This window comes from Schistocerca gregaria, chromosome 3 (assembly GCF_023897955.1).
Source record: "Schistocerca gregaria isolate iqSchGreg1 chromosome 3, iqSchGreg1.2, whole genome shotgun sequence".
Classification (NCBI taxonomy): domain Eukaryota; kingdom Metazoa; phylum Arthropoda; class Insecta; order Orthoptera; family Acrididae; genus Schistocerca; species Schistocerca gregaria.
Genome location: NC_064922.1, coordinates 568,295,781 through 568,316,997, shown reverse-complemented (window position 1 = coordinate 568,316,997; position 21,217 = coordinate 568,295,781). Strand labels below are relative to the sequence as shown.

Sequence of the window (21,217 nt, the reverse complement as noted above, 5' to 3'; positions counted from 1 at the left end):
AGCCCTGGGCATTGGACGCTGTGCCGTCATACTCTCACAAATATTGAACGATGCGCAGCACGACGTAAAATGAGATGATGGAGAACTCGCGCACCTTACAGCCCAGCGTGATGCCGTTGCTCATGGACAGTGTTCCCCTCTAATTGGAGGTCACCGATGAATAGGTGACACTCTGAACGCCGGGACGCAGGTCGAGGACGGCAGGCCTGATGGACGGCGTGTTGCACTTTTGGGGGGCGACTATGCAGGTCTGGGCGTCTTTGATCACAACGATGTGAGGCTTGCTGAGTCCTTCCGGTGTTCGAAGACGGGGCGCCACTGAGACGTCGAAGCGCCTTTGCACGAGTCCTCGCGCGATGTACTTCACAACAGAGTCGTGACATTACACGACAATGTCCGCAATCCTGGATGACGTGGTTGACAGTATCGTCTTCTCTGCCGTCCGCATGGCATCGGTTGTCAGCCGCGAGCCGGCGGCTACGCCGCGCCTTGGACGGCAAGGCGTTAATGCACGCACGGATGGCGTTGATGAAGCTGCACCCGGAGAGGAGACGACGGTTGAAGGCGACCCACTGGTGCTACCCCGGATGGCGGCGCACTCGGAGAGGGTCGCACCATCGAAGGCGACGTGTAGGAGGGCCACCCACAAGTCCTCGAACTGCTCTCTGAGGTCGTGAGGAGATGCCTTCCCACATCAAGTGAAGTCCGATCGCCGCGACGTCAAACTGCACCTCGCGCAGGCCTACGTCGTCTGCAGCTGGCCCCACCCTCTGCAGCGTCAAGAGTCGGGCCCAGCGTAGGGCTAGGCTGATCTAGTGGGGTGATGGAATGCCAAGGCCCCCAGGAGCTTCAGGAGAGTGGAAGTAGCCCAAGGGTGTGTCCGCTGGGAGGCGGAACCGTCTTCTGATGTCTATACGCCTCGCGGTGTCCGCGGCGTTAAAGGCACTTACCCAGGTGCGACTGAGGGCCAGCCCATGATACAGGCACGGCGGCAGGACGTGGACGTGGGCAAGGAGGTGCTGTTGCGGGTTCAACGAGTGCCCAGGTTACGATGGCGGCGATGGCGAAACAAGCACCAACCAGAAGAGGAGAACTGCAGCCCCAGGTACCGGAAGGTCTCATCCATGCGTAGGACCGGCATGGTGACTTTGCCAGCTGTGAAGGTGATGGAATCATCTACCTTCTCGCGGCCAGAGGCCACTAAGGCAGGGATGAAACACTTACAGAAGTTGATATGCAGCCCCAGATGGGCGAGGGGCGCCATGGCTCCGTCTATGAGGAATTTCAGGCCCCTCTTCGTCGATGCAAATTGCTGGACATCATCAGTGAGGACCGCAGCATTGACTCTGCGACCTAAAATCCGGAATCCTGTGGGGGAAGCCAGGGTGTTAAGCATTATATCATGGCCTTGTTGAAAGGGAGGGTAGAGACAGGGTCCCATTGACGGACGCCGCTTCACGGATGCCCCTTGACTGCTGCACGGCCACGCTCACGCCTCCGCCATCCGTTATCACCCTCATCCTGCCTCTGTAGCTTTCAAGATAGTCTGCAAATTCGCTCGGGAACTCATGCGATTTCAGCACAGTGCATAGGGTAGCCTGGTTTAGCACGTATAACACCTTAGATACGTCGAGAGGCACAACAAAGACAGAATGGCCAGAGAGGACTGCGTCGATGAGAGCCTAGTCCAAGATGAAAGTGTTTTCCAGCGTTCCACCCCTAGGGATGAAGGCCTGCTGATGTACATCTACAGCACACAGACGCATCAGATGCGAGGCCAGACCGTTATGGAAGTACTCAGCATACAGTGATGGGATAAAAGTCAGTGCAAGGTGCTGGTGCAACCGTTTTGGGGAGTAAGGTGTTCCAAGCATGGAGGAGGGGGCGAGGAAGTGCTCGTGCAAGAAGGAGATTCGTGATCTTAGCCACCATACTGCGTGGCAGGCGGTGCAGCTCGGTGGGAGTTAGGCCATCTAGGCTTGGCGCAGAGCTCCTGGGCAGCAGGGAAGCGGCGACATCTTCTGCTGTGACCGGTCTCCATAGGCACTTGAAGTCAGTAGGCTGCGAGTGCGGCAAGAGGTGGTCATCAATGGCGTCAGCAGTGAACAATGGCTGCTGTTGAAAGAGGTCGGCCCAGAAATCGTGCACACCAGGTATGTCAGGTGGTGGTTGCAGCAGGGTGCCATGCAGGAGACTCCACACGCTACATGTGCGGGACCGCTGGAGGGCCTCCTGGGTGTGCGCGAACTCAGACCGGTGCCACTTCCTCCAACGCTGAGGCGGCTGCTGCTGCTTGGGGGTGGGTGGGGTGCATGGGGTGAACCTGTGAATCTCCCCCTCCATGGAGCCGACAGAGGCGAGGGCATCTGGGAGCAAGCCCAACATGTCGGGGGGCTGTATCCCCAACCCCAAACCGATGATGCTGTGGTCCAGGCCAAGAAGCGCTGTGCAGTTGCAGGAAGTTCCACGAGGTCTTCCCAGATGGCTATGTCGACACTGGAGGCGGCATCCCCGGCGGTGTCATGCTGTCCTTTCCCTGGTCATCGGCGGCGACCTCGCTGGCCCTAGGCTGGACGCCTGTCCCTCCTCGTCTCTCTCCTGCAGGATGGCCAGAAAGTGCACGTGCTGGTGGTGTACAGGCTTGCATCTCAGTCCCTAGATGGCATCAACCCTGTCGGGAAAGGTGCAAAGGAGCTCCTTGTTAGTGAAGAAGAACCGGCAGTCCCTCCTATAGAAGAACACGGCCTCTGGCTGGGCCAGCGAGAGACCCTCCTTCTTGGTCCACATCACGAGTTTATCGTCCATGTTGGTGGCCACGTTAGCTGTCACCTGGTGTTGTCGGTGGCAGTGGGCCCCCAAGCCGGACTTGGAGGTGAAGGTGCGGGTGTATTCAGGGCATTTGTGTGCTGCGTCTCGTAAAGGACCCTCAGCAGGATCGACTGGCTGCGTAGGCGACAGGGTACCTGGTTTGGCACCTCCATCAAGAGGGCCTATTCCTCTGATATCTGTCTGACTGTCCCCAACTAGAAAGGATATAACACGAGGGAGGGCTGTTAATCCGACCCCCCCCCCCCCCCACCAAGCCTCCAGTGGGGTCTCCCACTCAGTGGGCACACATGAGAGGGGAAGACCGCAGCCGAGGAGAGGCTAAGAGGGATAGGCCACTGTGTTGTGCGTCACTCACCTTATAACTACATCCCATGGAAGGAGCCTCATAACAGTGGCCCGGCTGCTGAAAGACTAAGCTTCGGAAAGCAAAGCCTCGGGGGCAAGTGCTCCACCAACTGAGCACCCAAGTACTACTCACGCCCCGTCCTCACAGCTTTAATTCTCCCAGTACCTCGCCTCCTACCTTCCAAACTTTACAGAAGCTCTCCTGCGAACCTTGCAGAACTAGCAGTCCTGAAAGAAAGGATATTGCCGATACATGGCCTAGCCGCAGCCTGGGGGATGTTTCCTAAATGAGATTATCACTCTGCAGCGGAGTGTGCGGTAATATGAAACTTCCTAGCAGATTAAAACTGTGTGCCGAACGGAGACACGAATTCGCGACCTTTGCCTTTGCCATTTTTGGCCCGGTACACGGTTTTAATCCGCCAGGAAGTTTCATGTCAGCGCACACTCCGCTGCAGAGTGAAAATCTCATTCTATTATTACGTTCTCTGTTAGTAACTATGTGCCTTCAATGAAATTTTAGGGCTTTTTCCTAATTTGTTTCGTTAGTCAAAACTTTAGAAATCAGTTATAAAAATTTCCCTATGGCTTTATGGTATAGTATTGATTTCTCCAGTACTCGCCTTGAAAGCCCGTCCTGTCAAACGCAGTTTTTAATCGTGATAATGTCTGTCTGCTCAGCGTTTGTAACATTATTGGCTATTGTTGCCTCGCATCTTAGCCTTCAACAGTCATCCGAGTGATAAGCACATATTTAGTCTGGTGCATTATTACATAACAGTTGTCTGTTCTACAAAAAGAAGATGTTACAGCAAAAAGGACTGTCAGCTGACGAGATAAGGGAATTGTTGCAGCAGTCGTCTGCTTATGAAAACTCACCTAGTGAATTTGAATTTTTCAGTGATGATCATAGTGGGCTAGAAGTCGCTGAAAACTCAGAACAACACGAAGATGATGGTGTCACGAATTAGTGCATATTCTGTTGAGTATGAGTAGTAATTTTCTAGTAATAGGAATGAAATATGGGCTACTGATGCTCTGGCTGGTATTTCTGGTTGTCAGTGGAAAAATGACGTACTGAAAGAAGACCAGGGACCTACAAGGTATTCGATTAGGATCTGTGAAAATGAAGAATTATTTAATGTTGTTTTTTCATGTACCCCTAATTGAGAGAGAGTGTTTGTGGAGTTACAAGGAAAGTTGAATCGTTTACAAAGCCTGGGTAGATGTAGGATAGGATGGAATGGAAAAGTTGTTTTGTATTCTGATCCCGGCTGTTTACGAGTCGGCCGGCAGAGGTGGCCGAGCGGTTCTAGGCGCTACAGTCTGGAACCGCCCGACAGCTACGGTCGCAGGTTCGAATCCTGCTTCGGGCATTTGTTGTGTGTGATGTCCTTAGGTTAGTTAGTTCTAAGTTCTAGCGGACTGATGACCTCAGAAGTTAAGTTCCATAGTGCTCAGAGCCATTTGAACCATTTTTTTGTTTTTTGTTTACCAGTCAAGAAATGAAGATATCATTCACCTTTGAAGTGTGGAGAAGGGCGACCACTGCTCAATGAAATTATGCCTCGCAACAACTTCCATGCTGTTCTGAGTGTGTTGCGCTTTGACCGTGGAGTATCTTGATGTTAACATATGTCAAATGACAAACTGGAACGAATCAGAGAAGTTTTGAGATGAGGGAAACTGAGGGATATCTAGATTCCAGGATGGTGCATGACCGTGGATGAACAGTTGGTCACATTTCGATGTCGCTTTCATTTCGATCATACATGCCATCAAAACCTAGTACATTCAGTAATAAAGGTATGGACAGCCTGTGACAGAGCAACAAGCTACTGCTGGACGTTGAAAGTATATTTGCGGAAGGAGAAACACACCAGAGCCGTCTGACTTGGAATGAATGTTGTGAAAACCCTGGCGATTGAACTTGAGAAGTCTGGAGATCATATCATCTGTCACATTTTTTTTTTTTTTTTTACATTTCTCGATTCAGCTTATTACTTGTCAAAAAATCTTCATGTCCTGATTGAACAATCTTTCGAAAACTGGTGACGGCTCTGTTCTGGAGAAAATAACACTGGTGTTCGGATGTGACGAAACAGATAAAATCATGTGTGAAAATTGTAGTCTTCATTTGAACAAGACATCTGATTGTTGTTCGAAACTGCTCAGACAACTGTACAGTATACGTGCTAACAACGGAACTACAGCAGAAGATACGAAGGTATTTCCCTTTCTCCCAGGCAAAAGTAAAATGTATGTGAAAGCTTTTTCAGGATAGAGAAAATGAGTGCTTGGGTGGTCATCGAAAGCTGCAGTGAAAGGCTTTGAAATGCCTATATTTAAAGCTGTGAAGACAATGTTTTCCGAAAAATCTCTTCCTGATTACAATCTCCGCTTCATCCGCTGTCTGTGGAAGAAAGTACGAAAACTAGGCTTAACGGAGGAATACGGGGACTGTTTTGCCGTATGAGTGCTGCAGTGACACACCTTCTACCCACCAGTGCCGATGAATCGCGGATGCCCATAAGGGAAGAAAAGCCCAGTGGAGAGAAGGTCATCAAATTCGTAGACTTTATGGTCAATCAAAGGAAGGAAAATCCTCGTATACCAAGTGAAATGCGGAAAGTTTTTAACCAGAGGTTCAGAACTACGAATCCTGTCGAAGGTTGGCATTAAAAGCTAAAACTCTCAATAAATCAAAAAGGTCCGAAAATACATTTTCTGATAAATAAGGGGAATACCATAAATTATATGCTGATATACTTGAAATTAAAAAAGAATCAATTGGCCAAAGAAGAAAGTACATAGATCTTGAAAAAAAAAGTTAAAAGATATTACAAGATTATACTGGTTGGTCAGAAACAGTCTGAAAAGATTGTTGGGAGGTTGCACGGTAGGTTTTACTGAGCGATAATTGTGAAGTCAGAAACACGATACGTTGTCCCGTTTCCGAGATAGTACTGAAGTTAGCCTGTCAGACCGCTGCGAGCAAATTCAAGTGTCTCGCTACGCACAATTAGTGTCAGCAGCTCTCTCAGCGTAGATGATAGCAGACGAAATTGCCCAGCCTTTGGTTAGGTTTCAATCCTTACTATTGCCCCTTGTCCAGTTTTTGTATTGCTCTCTTATTCGGTTTTAGGAAAACAAAAGAAGGCCACGTTTGACGACACGGTCTCTGGCGTACCACTTGCATTTACTGGTTAATCAAAAACTGCACAAGGTATCGAAGTTTTTTCAGAACAATTATTTCTTGACACATCGTATCGTGCAACACTCTTAAAAGCTTCTGAGACCTTTCCTGGTCACTCTGCATAAGGTTTTAAGATATTTTTAATTTCTGGCTATCTTACAAAAGCGAGTCGAAATTTAAAATTTATAAATAATTCAAGACGTGTAATCACTTTCTCCAGTAATCTGGTATAAAGAGAAAAGGAGAAAATAGGAAAAGATGTCAAAAATAAAAAAGTTTTTCTACTACGTACACAACCACTCCTAAGCCTGGATTAAATGTGAAAGGAATAGTGTTGCTGTAAAACAGTCGGCAGAGCCGCCCCAATTTTGCGGGTTCCTTTTGCGATCGGAAAACCGACGGATAAAGTATTTATAGCCGAAATATTACGTTGACGTCACGGGTAACGCCCACAGTCAGAAAGCCAGCGACACCGAGATTTGACTGATTTGACTGAAATAAAGGAAATTAGAGTGCACATTTATAGCAATGAAGTCTCTAATAAATTTACATTGGCAGAATACGGGGCTACAACTACAATTAAGACTGGAATGGAAATCAGAACAACATGGAGTAGACTGAAGCCATCACTGAATCGGTTCAGAACCATGGGTCAGCGCAGGTTAAGTCGTGACTATCAAGTCTTGAGGTGAAGTCCCAACATGAAGTCTCTCAAAAGAATCATAATGAATTCTCTATCCTCACTGGGGGTCTCCACAGAAAAACTCCACTGAAAAGGACTCACCAGCTATGCTGTAGATGTTCTCCACCATGTGCTTTCGAGTGCTGAAAATTGATCGTTACGATCAAATCAATCAGTGACAGCTGGGAAATTCTCCTCTCACTGATTATTCTTTCCTGCATGCCCACATTCTGCTAAAGACAGTGAAAGTCCCTAAAATATTTCATTTGCGAATAGTAAATTCATCTAACAAGCACTCTCACGGTTTTCAGTCACAGCTTGACTGCTCTCAGCTTATCGAAAACAGAATTCCCCCGCTGGCGAGTCTTCTGAGGACTTGAGGCCGGTTGTTCACTTGTGAAGAGGTTAGCTCATCCGTTATCTTTGTCAAGGAGCAGTTTTCCTATGTTAGAACAGCGGATGGTGATGATTCCCCTGTTTCAATAATAAAGCTTTCACTATACTTTCTCTCTTCTCCTCACGACTGCAATGCCCATCACCCGTATTTCGAGGCAGAACTTGCGGAGAGCACCAAGAGGCTCTTAGTGGTTACTTTTATGTGTAAAGCTGGTGCATCCGAGCACTCACTATTGGTTATACTCTGTCATTAAATACAGTATATTAGCATATGACATAAGTGTAGGATCCCTTTATAGTTACAGGCCATATCTCCCTTTTATAAAGCTGGCAAAACATTTTTTATTGTTGTCCTTGGTAAGGACCGTTACATTATTTGTAATATAGGTTAAAGGAATTGTGGTAAACCAATTAGATAGCTCTGTGCTTCAGTCAGTCTCTTTATACAACGTATTAAATAAAGTTTTCAAAATAAAGCTGTGGTCTAGTGTTTACTTCCGCTGCGAAAGCAAAAATACATTTCACTCTCAGCGATGAAGGGGTGAGAGGTCTGTTTAGGATCAAATCCAAGGTAGAGATGGTATTTCTTCATTCAGTGTGTCAACGTTGATCCTAATTAAGAATATTTGGTTCTGATTACCGGTTTTGGATTTAGCTTACAACAAGTGTAACCTGCAACAAATCTAGATCGAATTGAATCTATATGAGTGTCAATAATTCAGGGAAAATTGATAAAAATGTAAAATGCTAGTGTATGTTTGTGTCATGTTATGTTATGTTAACCAAGGACCTAGAAATGACGGAGAGGCTCCGTCCCCGGCGCAGCCTCAGTGGTCCACAACCGCACAGCGACCACCGCAGTCCACTTCACCCCTCCGCCGCCCCACACCGAAACCCAGGGTTATTATGCGTTCGGCCCCCCGTGGACCCCACGGGAAACGACTCACACCAGACGAATGTAACTCCTATGTTTGCATGGTAGAGTGATGGTGGTGTACGCGTACGTGGAGAACTTGTTTGCGCAGCAATCGCCGACATACTGTAGCTAAGGCGCAATAAGGGGAACCAGCCTGCATTCGCCGAGGCACATGGTAAAGCGCCTAAAAACCATCCACAGACTGGCCGGCTCACCGGACCTCCACACAGGCCGCCGGGCGGATTCGTGCTGGGAACTGGCGCTCCTTCCTGCCCGGAAAGCTGTGCGCTAGGCCGCACGTCCAACCGGGCGGGATTTGTGTCATTCTTTGACTGCAAGAAAGTCGACGGCTTGCTTGCCATATTCAGTATACTGGTTTCAATGTCAACACAACTAAACCTTTTCCATCTTTCATTTCTTTCTTTCTTTCTTCTTTCAGGAGTTTCACACGGAGGAGAGTTACCTATGTTGTTCTTGAGGAAAGATACGGAGTATAACTTGGAGCCTGAATCAGAAGAAGACAAAGTGCGCAGAAACATGCTGCGTCTTTGGACGAACTTCGCAAAGTATGGGTAGGTATGTCCGCTGACTGAAACTGCGAATATCGAAAATTTAAAACATGGAAATTAGAGTGCACATTTACAGCAATGCAGTATCTGATAAATTTACAATTTCTGAATACAAGACTGCAGCTGAAGTTGAAATTAATAGCCTCAACAATCTGTAGCGTGGAGGCAACGATTAAAAGTCGTTGGCTACTCCCACCGCAGACGCATTACTACCTGCTCTCAATTATTACTAGCACAGTAGTACACAACGGAATGTAAGTTGGCAGTAGCTGGAACAGGTGGAGAACGTATACTGAAGAATATGAATTACAAAACCTAAAGCATCAAATGAAAGATGGATACACAGTGTTTCAAAATCACACCGGCAAACTTAGATGGTCTGTAAAAGGTGTCTTGAGGAACAGATGGAAGATAGTACCTGAACAGTTACGATAAAACCAGCAGCTGTATTTGAATCTAGCGTCGTTTATTCTTTTTAAAATATGCAACCAGTTTCGACACCACATGGTGTCATCCTCTGGCCCTGACCATAACTTTCTATCCAAAACCATTTTCATTTGAATAAACGGAATTGTATGCAGCGGGCCAAAATTAACTGCATTCCATACCTTCTGTGGCAGTAACAAGCCCAGCATGGTCAGACGACAGCCCAAACTGGTAGCATGTTTTAAAAAGAATAAACGACATTAGATTCAAATAAAGCCGATGGTTTTGCCACCGTTATTCAAGTACAACCTGACCAGCTACAGTCCCACTAGATGGATTATGAGAAAAGGAGGATAGAAATCTTTCTCCGGAAACGTCATTCAACGACGCAATGCCGGCCTGAGTGGCCGAGCGGTTCTAGGCGCTTCAGTCTGGAGCCGCGTGACCACTACGGTCGCTGGTTCTGCCTCGGCATGGATGTGTGTGGTGTCCTTAGGTTAGGTACGTTTAAGTTATAGGGGACTGATGACCCCAGAAGTTAAGTCCCATAATGCTCAGAGCCATTTGAACCAACGACGCAACAGAGCTTCGTAGTTACAGGGCACTGGCTCCTGTGTAGTAGGGAGAGGAGGGTTGGTGGGGGATAAAAGTATGCATTTCTGTTTTACAAAACGTTTTTAAAAACCTGCAGCAATGTTACATCAACTACATCTACATCTAAGTCTATATCTACATGGATACTCTGCAGATTTGCCGATGGTTAATCAAACCCTCTTGACAATAATACTCTATTATTCCAATCTTGGACTGCGCACGGAAAAACGAACACTTGTATATTTCCGTGAGAGCTTTGATTTCCCTTATTTTATTATGACAGTCGTTTCTCTTTAAGTAACTCAGCGCAAAAACAATTTTTTCCCATTCGGAGGAGAAGGTTGCTGATTGACATTTCGTGAGAAGATTCCGCCGCAACAAAAAACACCTTTGTTCCAATAATGTCCATCTGAAAACATTTATTACGTCAGTGATACTCTTTGCAGTATTTTTAGATACTACAAAACGTTTTGCCCTTTTTTGAACTTTCTCGATGCACTCTGTTAAACGTATCTGGTAAGGATACCACATCGCGCAGCAGTACAATGAAAAATGTACACCCTACTTCTTGTTTTTATGTAAACATTACATTTTATGAACACATTACTTCTCATGTTTATGGAATTTAGCAAAACAATTGTTTTTAATAAGCACAAACAAACTTTGCACTTTTTACACACTATGCGAGAACGTGACTTTGACACTGGTAACCGACACCTTGAGACAAAACTACTCTCAATATCTTCAGGAAGGTGGTCAACCCTGTCAAATTTGCTTTCTCTAATTGGCTGTTACAATTCGACTTCGTTTTGTGGGCTGATGCTGCTCATCTTTATCAGAACTGCTGACGTACTCCTGTGTCACAGTCGGAGAAGTTTCTTTCGATAGTTCCAGTGACTCTACAATTTTTGAATCCTTTACCAAGTCGTGGGCCAAGTGAATTCTGAAGTTAATGAGAGACATCCACTTTTCTTTTGGCATCCCTTCTTTTGACAACACCTTTTGTACATAATCCATGAATTAATTATGGGTAAGTCAGTGAAGTGGTTGCATACTCTGACAGTCCACATTTTTGTCCTGATGTTTAACCTGTAGTATGCCATGTATCAATCGAAAAGATCAAAGCCACCCATATTGCTATTATGACTTTTGTTGATAGCCGCCCGGTGTGGCCGTGCGGTTCTAGGCGCTTAAATCTGGAACCGCGTGACCGCTACGGTCGCAGGTTCGAATCCTGCCTCGTGCATGGATGTGTGTGTTGTCCTTAGATTAGTTAGGTTTAAGTAGTTCTAAGTTCTAGGGGACTGATGACTACAGATGTTAAGTCCCACAGTGCTCAGAGCCATTTGAACGATTTTGATGATAGCTGGTTGTCTGACACTAACCGTTGCTTTTCTGTATTACATCATCGTTTTCATGTAATCTCTGGTTCGCTCCCTATGCACATATCACAGAGTGATGGATTTATTGTCCTTCCGTTTAAGAGCGCAAACTTCTTGGCCCTCTCTTACACACTCAGCTCATTTCCCCCGCTAAAGCTCCTGATCTCTCTTGAACTTAGGAGCTACTTCTTTTATTCTATTGGCCATTACAGTTCCTGTCTGAAATATATTCCTATCTAGTAAAAGCTGAACAGATTTTGAACTGGTGGGAAATCTATAGCTGTAAATTACGTGATTTTAATCAATGGGTACAATTCTAGCCGGTAGTTTGAGTATACCCGCTGGCCGGCCATGTTCTTTTTGATAGCTTGCAGGAATTGTTCCTTTGCCAGTGTATATAGCAAAATCAAGGTGAAGTCCATTTGATCACGCCAAAATAAAATTTTTGAGGGCTAGTGGATAAGGTTTGGAAGGTTCATAAGTCCGCATAATACACCTTCACGTGAATGGAATCATCTGTTCATACACAGACTGGTGTTGAGACCAGGATAAACTAATACGTTTAATTCTAAAAGCATCAGTTACTGGTGTAACCCTCCAGAGTTTGTCATTTGGGTCATGACCTTCCCAATTATTTACAAAATGCAGCTTATTCCGTAATTTGTAGTAGTTATCTCTTGTCGCGGTTGATAATACAAGGGGGATACCAAGTTGCATATTCTGGGGCAATTTCAATGAACCCACGACTATCTCAATGCCGACAAGGTACAAAATTTCATTAGTATTTGTATCAAGGTGGTTGTGGTTAAAGTTTAACGTCCCGTCGACAACGAGGTCATTAGAGACGGAGCGCAAGCTCGAGTTAGGGAAGGATTGGGAAGTAAATCGGCCGTGCCCCTTCAGAGGAACCATCCCGGCATTTGCCTGAAACGATATAGGGAAATCACGGAAAACATAAATCAGGATGGCCGGAGACGGGATTGAACCGCCGTCCGACAGAATGCGAGTCCAGTGTGCTAACCACTGCGCCACCTGGCTCGGTCTATTTGTATCAAGAATTTTTGACTTCTTTCGGCAATAATATACGTTAGTTTATCCTGCAATAGTTTTTTAGAAATTTTTAGCGAAGTACTCGAATAAAAACTGTGAAGGATTTCTCATTTCACCATCTGCCTGATCTCCAAAGCTGTCGTCAGAAGGTTGTCGATTACACATTCTGTAACAAATAGTACCACTGAGCCGGCCGGCCGCGGCGGTCTAGCGGTTCTAGGCGCTCAGTCCGGAACCGCGCGACCGCTACGGTCGCAGGTTCGAATCCTGCCTCGGGCATGAATGTGTGTGATGTCCTTAGGTTAGTTAGGTTGAAGTAGTTGTACGTTCTAGGGGACTGATGACCTCAGATGTTAAGTCCCACAGTGCTCAGAGCCATTTGAACCATTTTTGAGTACCACTGAAAAATACTGACCAAAATCGTGTCAGATGACACACAGAACTACGTCAGTGTACTGCCTACTTAGACAGCCTCCACCTTAGTAGACGACAGTGTGTGCGTCATTGTCAGACAGAGGTGCCTCAGGAGTAAGATCCACATTGCATGCTTCAATTTCAAGCACACCAATTCTTTCAGGTGGAGTTTGACATTCATGAACAGAATCCTCATCTTCGCCTGACAAGGAACTCAAGTCACTCGTCTCAACTAGTTTTATAATTTCATCGTCTGTCAGAGCTGAAAAGCGAAAATTAAATGAAGTGAAGGTAACTGTTGAAGTTACTGAATAAAGAAATGAAACTGAACCTAATAACAAAAGTAAAAATCTTAGGAGAGTTTAGCAAAACTAAAACCCAGAACCAGCGTCACAAAAACAGCACGCTACCTATTACACCAACAACGACTTTACTCCTCGTCCACAGTGTAAGTAGCTAAAGTTTCAGATTTTAATTCAAATTACGTTTCAAATTACGATTTCGCAAGGGGATCGGTCTTAGCGTTAGTACCATTACATTCTGTGAGCTAAGACCTGACGTACATGAGTGTGTACTTCAAATTCAACAGTCGATGTTTGTAAAACTACGAAACAATCGTTTTAATTGTATGAGCATATCACTTCCTTGATGTCTTGTTTGGAGTGAAACACGATAAAAACAATAATAGAATTAAAAAACGAATATTAAAACTGAATTTACTTTTCTCGCCATCCTTCAGATCTGAAGTTTCAAGATATTAGAAAACCCACTGAAACTGACTTCCACGCGACCTAGTGGCAAAAACGGAAACCGCATGATGTGCACGGTCGTGCATGTCAGGTCTCAATTCGGGGAAGCACTTAGCAGGATGACACTGCAAAGCCCTGATGTGCATGTATGTGTACGTCGGGACCGAAAACTTGATGTGTACTCATGCCATACGACTGTTACCGCCACGTATCCTAAACGTATGTACAGTCAGGGTGGTTCCGTGGTGAGCTTACGCAGAAGGATAATCGTACCAGTTTGAGGTAAGGGACCCTGGTCCGGGAACGAAGGAATCGAAAATTATAAACGAAAATCTGTTTAATACCCCTGCCAGAGGAATGCGTGTACCGACACTGTTTCTGCTAAGAATTTATGGTAGATAACCGTCAGAGGTGGTAATACGGACGAAAACAAGAAAAAAATTATAGGAGTTGTTAGCACTTGCTCATCTTCACTGTAGTGAAAAGCATCTCCCCTACTGAGCAAATGCTCACAGCTCCTAAAGAATACAAGTTCACTTTCTTAGATTTTTTCCTTTTTTTGGTCCATACTGTCACCTCTCAACGTTTCTTACCCTACAATAATGGCAACAACGGTACCAGTACATGTATTACACTGTGAGTTACCACAAAGATTGTGGCTTGTAACTTTCGACTCGCTCGTGTCCAGACCAGGGTCCGTTACGTCAAATTGATCCTTCTTCATAATCTCTGAAATACATAGCATCATCTCGGAATCACCCTATATATGCATACACGGACATAGGTACTTTGACGTGGGGTGTCGTTGGATGACGTTTCCGAACACACGCTCCTAATCTCGTTTTGTTCCTCAAAACACTCTATATACCTTCCAAGTTTTACGGTGAAATTTTTAAACACCCTATGTATCATTATCGACTTTACAAGGTCGATAAACGCTACGGATTTGCTTGTCATAGTGAGATGGATACCAGCTTACTGACTTAAACAGCAGATCTACTGCCTCACAGCTTTCTCGATGGTGTTCTTTCTTCTAATTTAATTCAGCTAGACGTTTGCCGAGATGTATTTCTTATCAGTTATATTGAGAAAAATGTGTTTATAAACGCTAGCTACTTGTTGTACTTCTCCGCGAATATGCGACCTTACGATTTAGTAACACAGTGTGCTTCAATAATTCAGGAAAGCCCTTTTCACTCCATGAAAAACAGGAATATATCGGTACAGCTAAAATTGAATTCTTCTGGTTGAAAACTGATGAAATGATGAAACAGTCTTACAATATAATGTAAACGCTAATTTTGGGATTCTGAGAAGGTTTTATAAACATTTAGGTTTGTTAACATGAGACTATCCACTGTAAAAAGACGAGTGTCACTTTTTCACTGGCGCTAGGCTCTAGAGCCGATTGGAATTAAAAATTCCATCTTGGTTTGGTGGTAAACCGACGCCATATCGCTACTGCTTAAAAACAGTCGTAAAAGTAAAATATTCCTTATTAACTTAAGAACAACGCGTATGGCCCGAATAGCGCGTCATCATGTTGAAAGGTCACAAATTTTCTTCCAAAAACCATCCGGGAGGAGGTATGATACCGAATGAAATAACCTCTCGCAGACCATGACCGACGTAATAGCGTCTTCATGAAGTTGCCTTTCGACAAGTTTTATTTAGTAACTTGCCTCCGTGACGAATGCTTCTTGGCAGATAATTTCTGATTTTTTAACATAACCTGAAGATGCCCCATACGAACGAAACACTTTGTTCATTAGTTAATAACGTATATTGTGCAACCTATAGCTATTTTTTTAAATATTACTAATAGAAATTGCCGCTGTCGATGAATGCAGGTCAGTCTGAACCAACATCAACGACTTGGTGACAGCTATAACGCACGGTGTACACGAGAGTACGCTAGAGTAGTTAAGTTCGGAGGTGGTCCTGTAATCTTTTCTGGGTGTTTTTCGTACCATCACTAGAGTCAACGTATTGAGGGTAGTGTTAAGGTGAACGACAACGTTTATTACAGCATTAGTGATGACCTGGTGTGGCCCTATGTTCTAGATCTTGATGATGCGAATGCTGTGGACACTCCCGCATTCGAAGATGGAGTCAGTGTGTTCACAGAGCTGCTTGAATACGATTCTGGTTTGATGAATAGTTAAGCTCATTATTTTAGCCGCAATTGCCGTCTAAATTACACAAGTTCAGACCCATCTTAATGGTTTGCGATTATTTCGAACAGCAGACGAAACGTAGCAGTTAGGTTATTCAACGGAATCTCATCTTTACTGAGTGGTTTCAGCGGTATATAGCACATTAGAGAATTCCTCTCGGGAATCCCCCGTATCCACTTCGGCCCCAATGCCTCCCTCACCCCTGCTCCATCCTCCCACACCTCTCATCAACCTCAACCCCTCTGCCACTCGCCGTCCCTCGCCGCCGTGATCACTCGGCTTAGCCAAGTGATCAAGGAGGAGGACGTGTTTGCGGAGCTAAACGCACATCCCAACTTTGAAATTCGTGCGGCCCGCAGCATCCATAATTCTACCAGCCCTACCATCTTCATGTGGGTATTCTCAGAGGCCAGCCAGGGTGGTCGAGCGGTTCTAGGCGCTACAGTCTGGAACCGCGTGACCGCTACGGTCGCAGGTTCGAATCCTGCCTCGGGCATGGATGTGTGTGATGTCTTTACATTAGTTAGGTTTAAGTAGTTCTAAGTTCTTGGGAACTAATAACCTCAGATGTTAAGTCCCATAGTGCTCCGAGCCATTTGAACCTTTTTTTTTTATTCTCAGAGTCCGCCCCCTCCATCGACCGCCTCTTCAAAGAGGGCTACCTGTTGTTTAACTGCCGCTACAAATTCGACCCTTCCCATTTCCCTCCCGAGTCCGTTTGCTGCCAGAGGTGCCTCCAGTAAAATATGTACCAAACATCTGAGTGCCGCGAGGCCCCCATCTGCCCTCACTGCAAACAGGCACATTTCCTCTGGCAGTGTCCCAACCTTGAATCCCCCTCCCCCCCACCTGCAACATCTGTATCCTTCCTCGCTCCACCTACTTCGAAAAATGTGAGGCCCTGGCTTCCTCCCTCCTCCCGTCTCTCCCAAACACACTGTGCCTGTCTGTCCCATTGATGATCCCACCCCTCATGGTAACACCTTTCTCTCCCTCCCCAGAATGAGGATATCATCAGATTCATCACCATTGTCCTTTAGAATATCCACCACTTTCAGCGTTCCCATACCCTCCAACAGATCTCTCTCACTGCCCATTCCATCTTTCACCTCAACACCTTCACCACCTACTCCCATAAGCTCATCCACTTTACCTTCTCCCGCCTTGACACTCTCGTTTAAACCCCACCATGGCGCGACAGCACCATATCTTGTTCAACAACATCCACTCCCTTCCCATTAACAAGAACCTCCTTCTGCATACCCTCATGACCCAGTGCATGGATACCATCCTCCTGAATGAAACCTTTGTCCAGCCCAACATCCTGTATACATGTTGCCTGACCTTCTCCACTGCTCTCATAATGCCTTCCTGATAGCACGTGGCAAGGTCGTCATTGGCCACCACTGTCAGACCCCTGTTCGGCTCCAACCACTCCTTCCTGACCCCACAGAACACCTGATCCTCAGTCTCTTCTCCCCTGGCCTTACCTTTACCTGCGCCACCATCTATGTCTGCCCCTCTGTCCCTATTCCTTTAGACCTCCTTTCCCATACTGACCATAGCTTCTCCTGCTATGTGATTGCTGCCAACCTGAACATCCACAGTTGTTCCACCACCCTGCTATGGAGGTGGCATCGATTCCTCTCCACCCTCCAAGGTGACCTCGTTCCCATTCCCCAGCACACCCACCCTGAATCCAATACCACTCCAGACGTCATCCTGGACTCCCCTAACTTCCTTGGCCTCATGATGGTGGTGTCCCCAATACTATAGGCAGTGATCATCTCCCTGTCCTGCTCACAGTATCAGACAGTCGTCGCCCCTGTCCTGACCCTCACTTCGACCCTCCCCAGAAATATTTCCATGACTATTCCTGTGCAGAATGGAATGCAGACTGTGCTACCCTTACTACCGAGATCAATAGCCACCCCCTCATCTACCACCACCCTGATGACATTACACATGCCACCTACTTTCTTCACCAGACCTTGTCTGAGGCCGTGCAGGCCCACATCTCTACTGTCACGATCCACCCACACCATCCCACTTTATCCCCACAGGCCATACTCCTCCTCCATTAATCCTGCCACCTCTACCATGCCTTCCTTCACACGCGTGACATGGAGAAATTATGACGCCACCGGCAGCTCCAACAACACGTCCAAAACTTGCTCGTGGCCATATCCCTCATTCGCCCTGTTCTCTGCTATACCCATCCCGCCTGGATCTCCGCTCCTCCCATCTACTATAAGTCCCTCCAAATCCTTGAACGACTTGTGCTCCACCTTGCCTATCACATCCATCTCCCATCCCCCATGTGGATCCTATATGACTTAATTATGTTCTCGCACTTTCTCCTTTTCGTTGAACTGATACGGATCCTTTACACCTTCTGCAAGCTCAATCCCCCACTCCTACCTGTCTCTCCCATCCTCGCCCAACCCCGCCTACTGCCATGCCTATATTCTTGCATCCCACCTGCTCTCCATCTTCACACCATCCATACCCTCTCCTAAGGTGGCTTCTGCCAACTCCCCACTCACTGATGATGTCCATGTCCGGTCCATCTACCCCTTGTACCAGCTCTGACTCTCTCCTCCCTTTTTTCCTGGAGGGCTCCCACTCTCCCTACTCACCTTCTTTCGCCCCCCCTCTCCCACGTCTCCCGCTTCCACCCTTCTCCCCAGGCTTCCATCCCCCCTCTCTCCTCCCCCCACTCTCCCTTCTTTCTCGCATTGGCTCCATCCCACCTTCCCGCACTCCTACCTCTCCCTTTGACCTGGCGGCAGCCCCCCCCCCCCCCCCCTCGTCAGTGTGAGTGCTTCGCCGATGATCGTCGCCAGTGTTTTCTGTGTGTCAGTGTCTCTCTGTTTGTGTACAGTGTCTTCATCAGTTTTCTCCTAAGTTCGTGTCTCCACTTGGATGTCTTCATCTGTTTTCAAGTGGTGCCACCCTTCATCACAGTGTCTTCCATCGAACGACGTCTGACCCCTTGTGCAGTGTTAATCTTGTGTTTATCATGTTTTTTTCTGTTTTCTATGCCTTCCATGTATTTATGTTGTGTCTTTTGGCCAAAGAGTGGCGTATGTAGGCCACTACCGGCCCACCTCAGCTGAAGCATGAAATTACAATAAAGATAAAAAAATTAATTCCTCTCGGTATTGCGGAACTGAAGCCATTCTCAATTATAAAGTTGATGTTACTTCGAAGAGTCGCCAGTTCTCTTCAAGGTTAGCTAATATTTTTTCTAGAATGCTTATATAACTGAATATCAGTGAATTAACCATGATCTATTTTGAACTCCCTTCATCACGTAATTAATAAGTAACTTTTAGTCTTCCTGTTCACGTTTTCTTATGAGGATGTCTAGAAGACGTAAAGGATAATGCATGTACTGTGTGTCTCAACAGCAACCCTACTCCTGAGGCGGATCCCGTGGTGTGGCAACCGTACGACCTAGCCAGCCACAGGTACCTACTGATGCAGGCCAACTTCTCGATCGCACACGACCCATATGGCGAGCGCATGGCATTCTGGAGAGAGAATGTGCCACTCATGCCATTTCCTGACACAATATGATATGCCACAAGAGGTAAGTACTAACATGAATATCTTGCTGCAAAAACTCTTCAACATTATTGAAAAACCCTTGATACAATTTCGAAAGAGTAATAGAGGACGATCCTCCCTGCAAGAATGATTTCAAAATCTTGATAAGAACGGGAAAGCAAAGGAACAAGAGAACTGTAATTCACGGCTTATTATTATTTACACCTACGGTGTCATCATCGTTTTGTTCTTCTGTACATATTAGACATCACCTGTTTGGCCTACTTACTGAGACTAGTCAGACTTTTAACCTCGTTTAGGGTTACCCATGTTGTTTCTTCGTATTTCATAATATAAATGTAGTATTTTTTGTGCGTCGGTCAACTTCCGTCCTACTGATGTGCTCCTCATATTTGCTTCAACCTTCTTCTAATTTATCATTTCATGTTATTAATCGAAACTCTGCTCTTATTTCTGAACTTCTCGTTCGAAAATGTGCGTCCTACGGCACATCTCAGGAATTTAATTTGTGCACTTTGGAGTCTTAGTGCATCATCTTATTTATTTTTTTTACCAGCTTTCTTTCCATACGTTAGTGCTGCCATTCATTAACCTTAGTTTCTCTATATTAATTTCGAAACTCAATTCCGCCATCGTGTGATTTATTGCACCCGAAGCACTTATTATTTGTTACTTGTTCTACTACTTCCCATGTATTACAATGTATGACAAAATTTATTTTTTCACCTAAAGTGCAATTCTCTTTCTTTTTTACCAGGTAACTTCTGGTTGCATGAAGCGAACTCTCTTTGCTGTTGATATGTTTCTCTTTCCAGATTATTCTCAGTGTCAGCAATAGTTACCTATTAGTTATCAAATATTATAGCAAGATTGTAGAATGGATTTTTTGGGCAAAGTAAAGGCATTAGCTGCAACTTTATCCCCGATGCTCTCTAAAGCTATTTGGAATACTCTTCCCTACAACAGATACAAGCGACTATTCATATATGCACTTTTCCTTAAACTTTTAAAGATACCTCTGTTGTCTAGATTACGATCAAACGGTTTAATGAAATCAAAGGAGAATATATTTCCTTACTCTGGTCTGTATGTTTTTCTACAGTTTGATTCAAGATTGTTATGTTAGCACTTTCGTCCCTTGAATCCTTTCTTGAATATAAGGAATGTCCCACGTGCTTCAGCTGCTATCGAATGCAATTTTCCATCCAACATTATATTTGCTGTAAAGCATGTTAGGGGTAGGCTAACATTTCATCACTTACCTTTTAATATATATGTATGTGTTATTTCTGTTTCCTGTTACAGACATTCACTGATTGTAGAGGAGAGGAAAACAACACATTACAGATTAATAATGACTAAAAGGAAAGGAATTCACTAAGAATTTGAACCAAACATCTTTAATGCATACTTACTGAGGCACTTCAAAATATCTCCCTTAATGTGGGGTTTAGACGTTGTTGAATATAATACTGACACTTCAACTTCACAAATGTTACAGATATTCACCGCTTGCAGAGAAGAGGAGAAACAGCACCTTGTTACTGAATACTAAATACCAGTAAATGATTTAATCAAAACCTCGACACAAATGTCATTAAAGTATAAGTAACAAGTCACTGCGAAATGTCAGTTTCATCGTCCCTGAACATAATCCTGATACTTAAATGTGACAAATGATAAGAAATTTCGGAAAACGGCTCAAGTGCAACTTGTGGTACTGTCCGTTATAGCTCACTTAGTTTTCAGTTTTCTCTTTTCAGTAAGATGGAATTATAAATTTCATGTACGTTTATTTTATTTACTTAAAGATGAATGTATTGTTTTTGTATTTATTGTAATAAAATTAATAATTTCCTCTCAGTGACCCGAGAAAATAAAAGTGAAAAGGAATTATTAATAAAACACTTTACACCATT

The 21,217-nt window shown here is 45.2% G+C and overlaps 1 protein-coding gene across 1 annotated transcript in view; it reads left to right on the top strand.

Annotated features, from left to right (window-relative positions):
- Window positions 1–21,217, top strand: part of LOC126356215 (cholinesterase-like) — a 156,140-nt gene extending 134,923 nt beyond the window's left edge. The window contains exons 10-12 of the mRNA XM_050007027.1: window positions 8,804–8,936; window positions 19,139–19,320; window positions 20,800–21,217. Coding sequence (XP_049862984.1) covers window positions 8,804–8,936; window positions 19,139–19,307 — 302 coding nt within the window. The 3' untranslated portion in view covers window positions 19,308–19,320; window positions 20,800–21,217. The remainder of the gene's footprint in view (window positions 1–8,803; window positions 8,937–19,138; window positions 19,321–20,799) is intronic.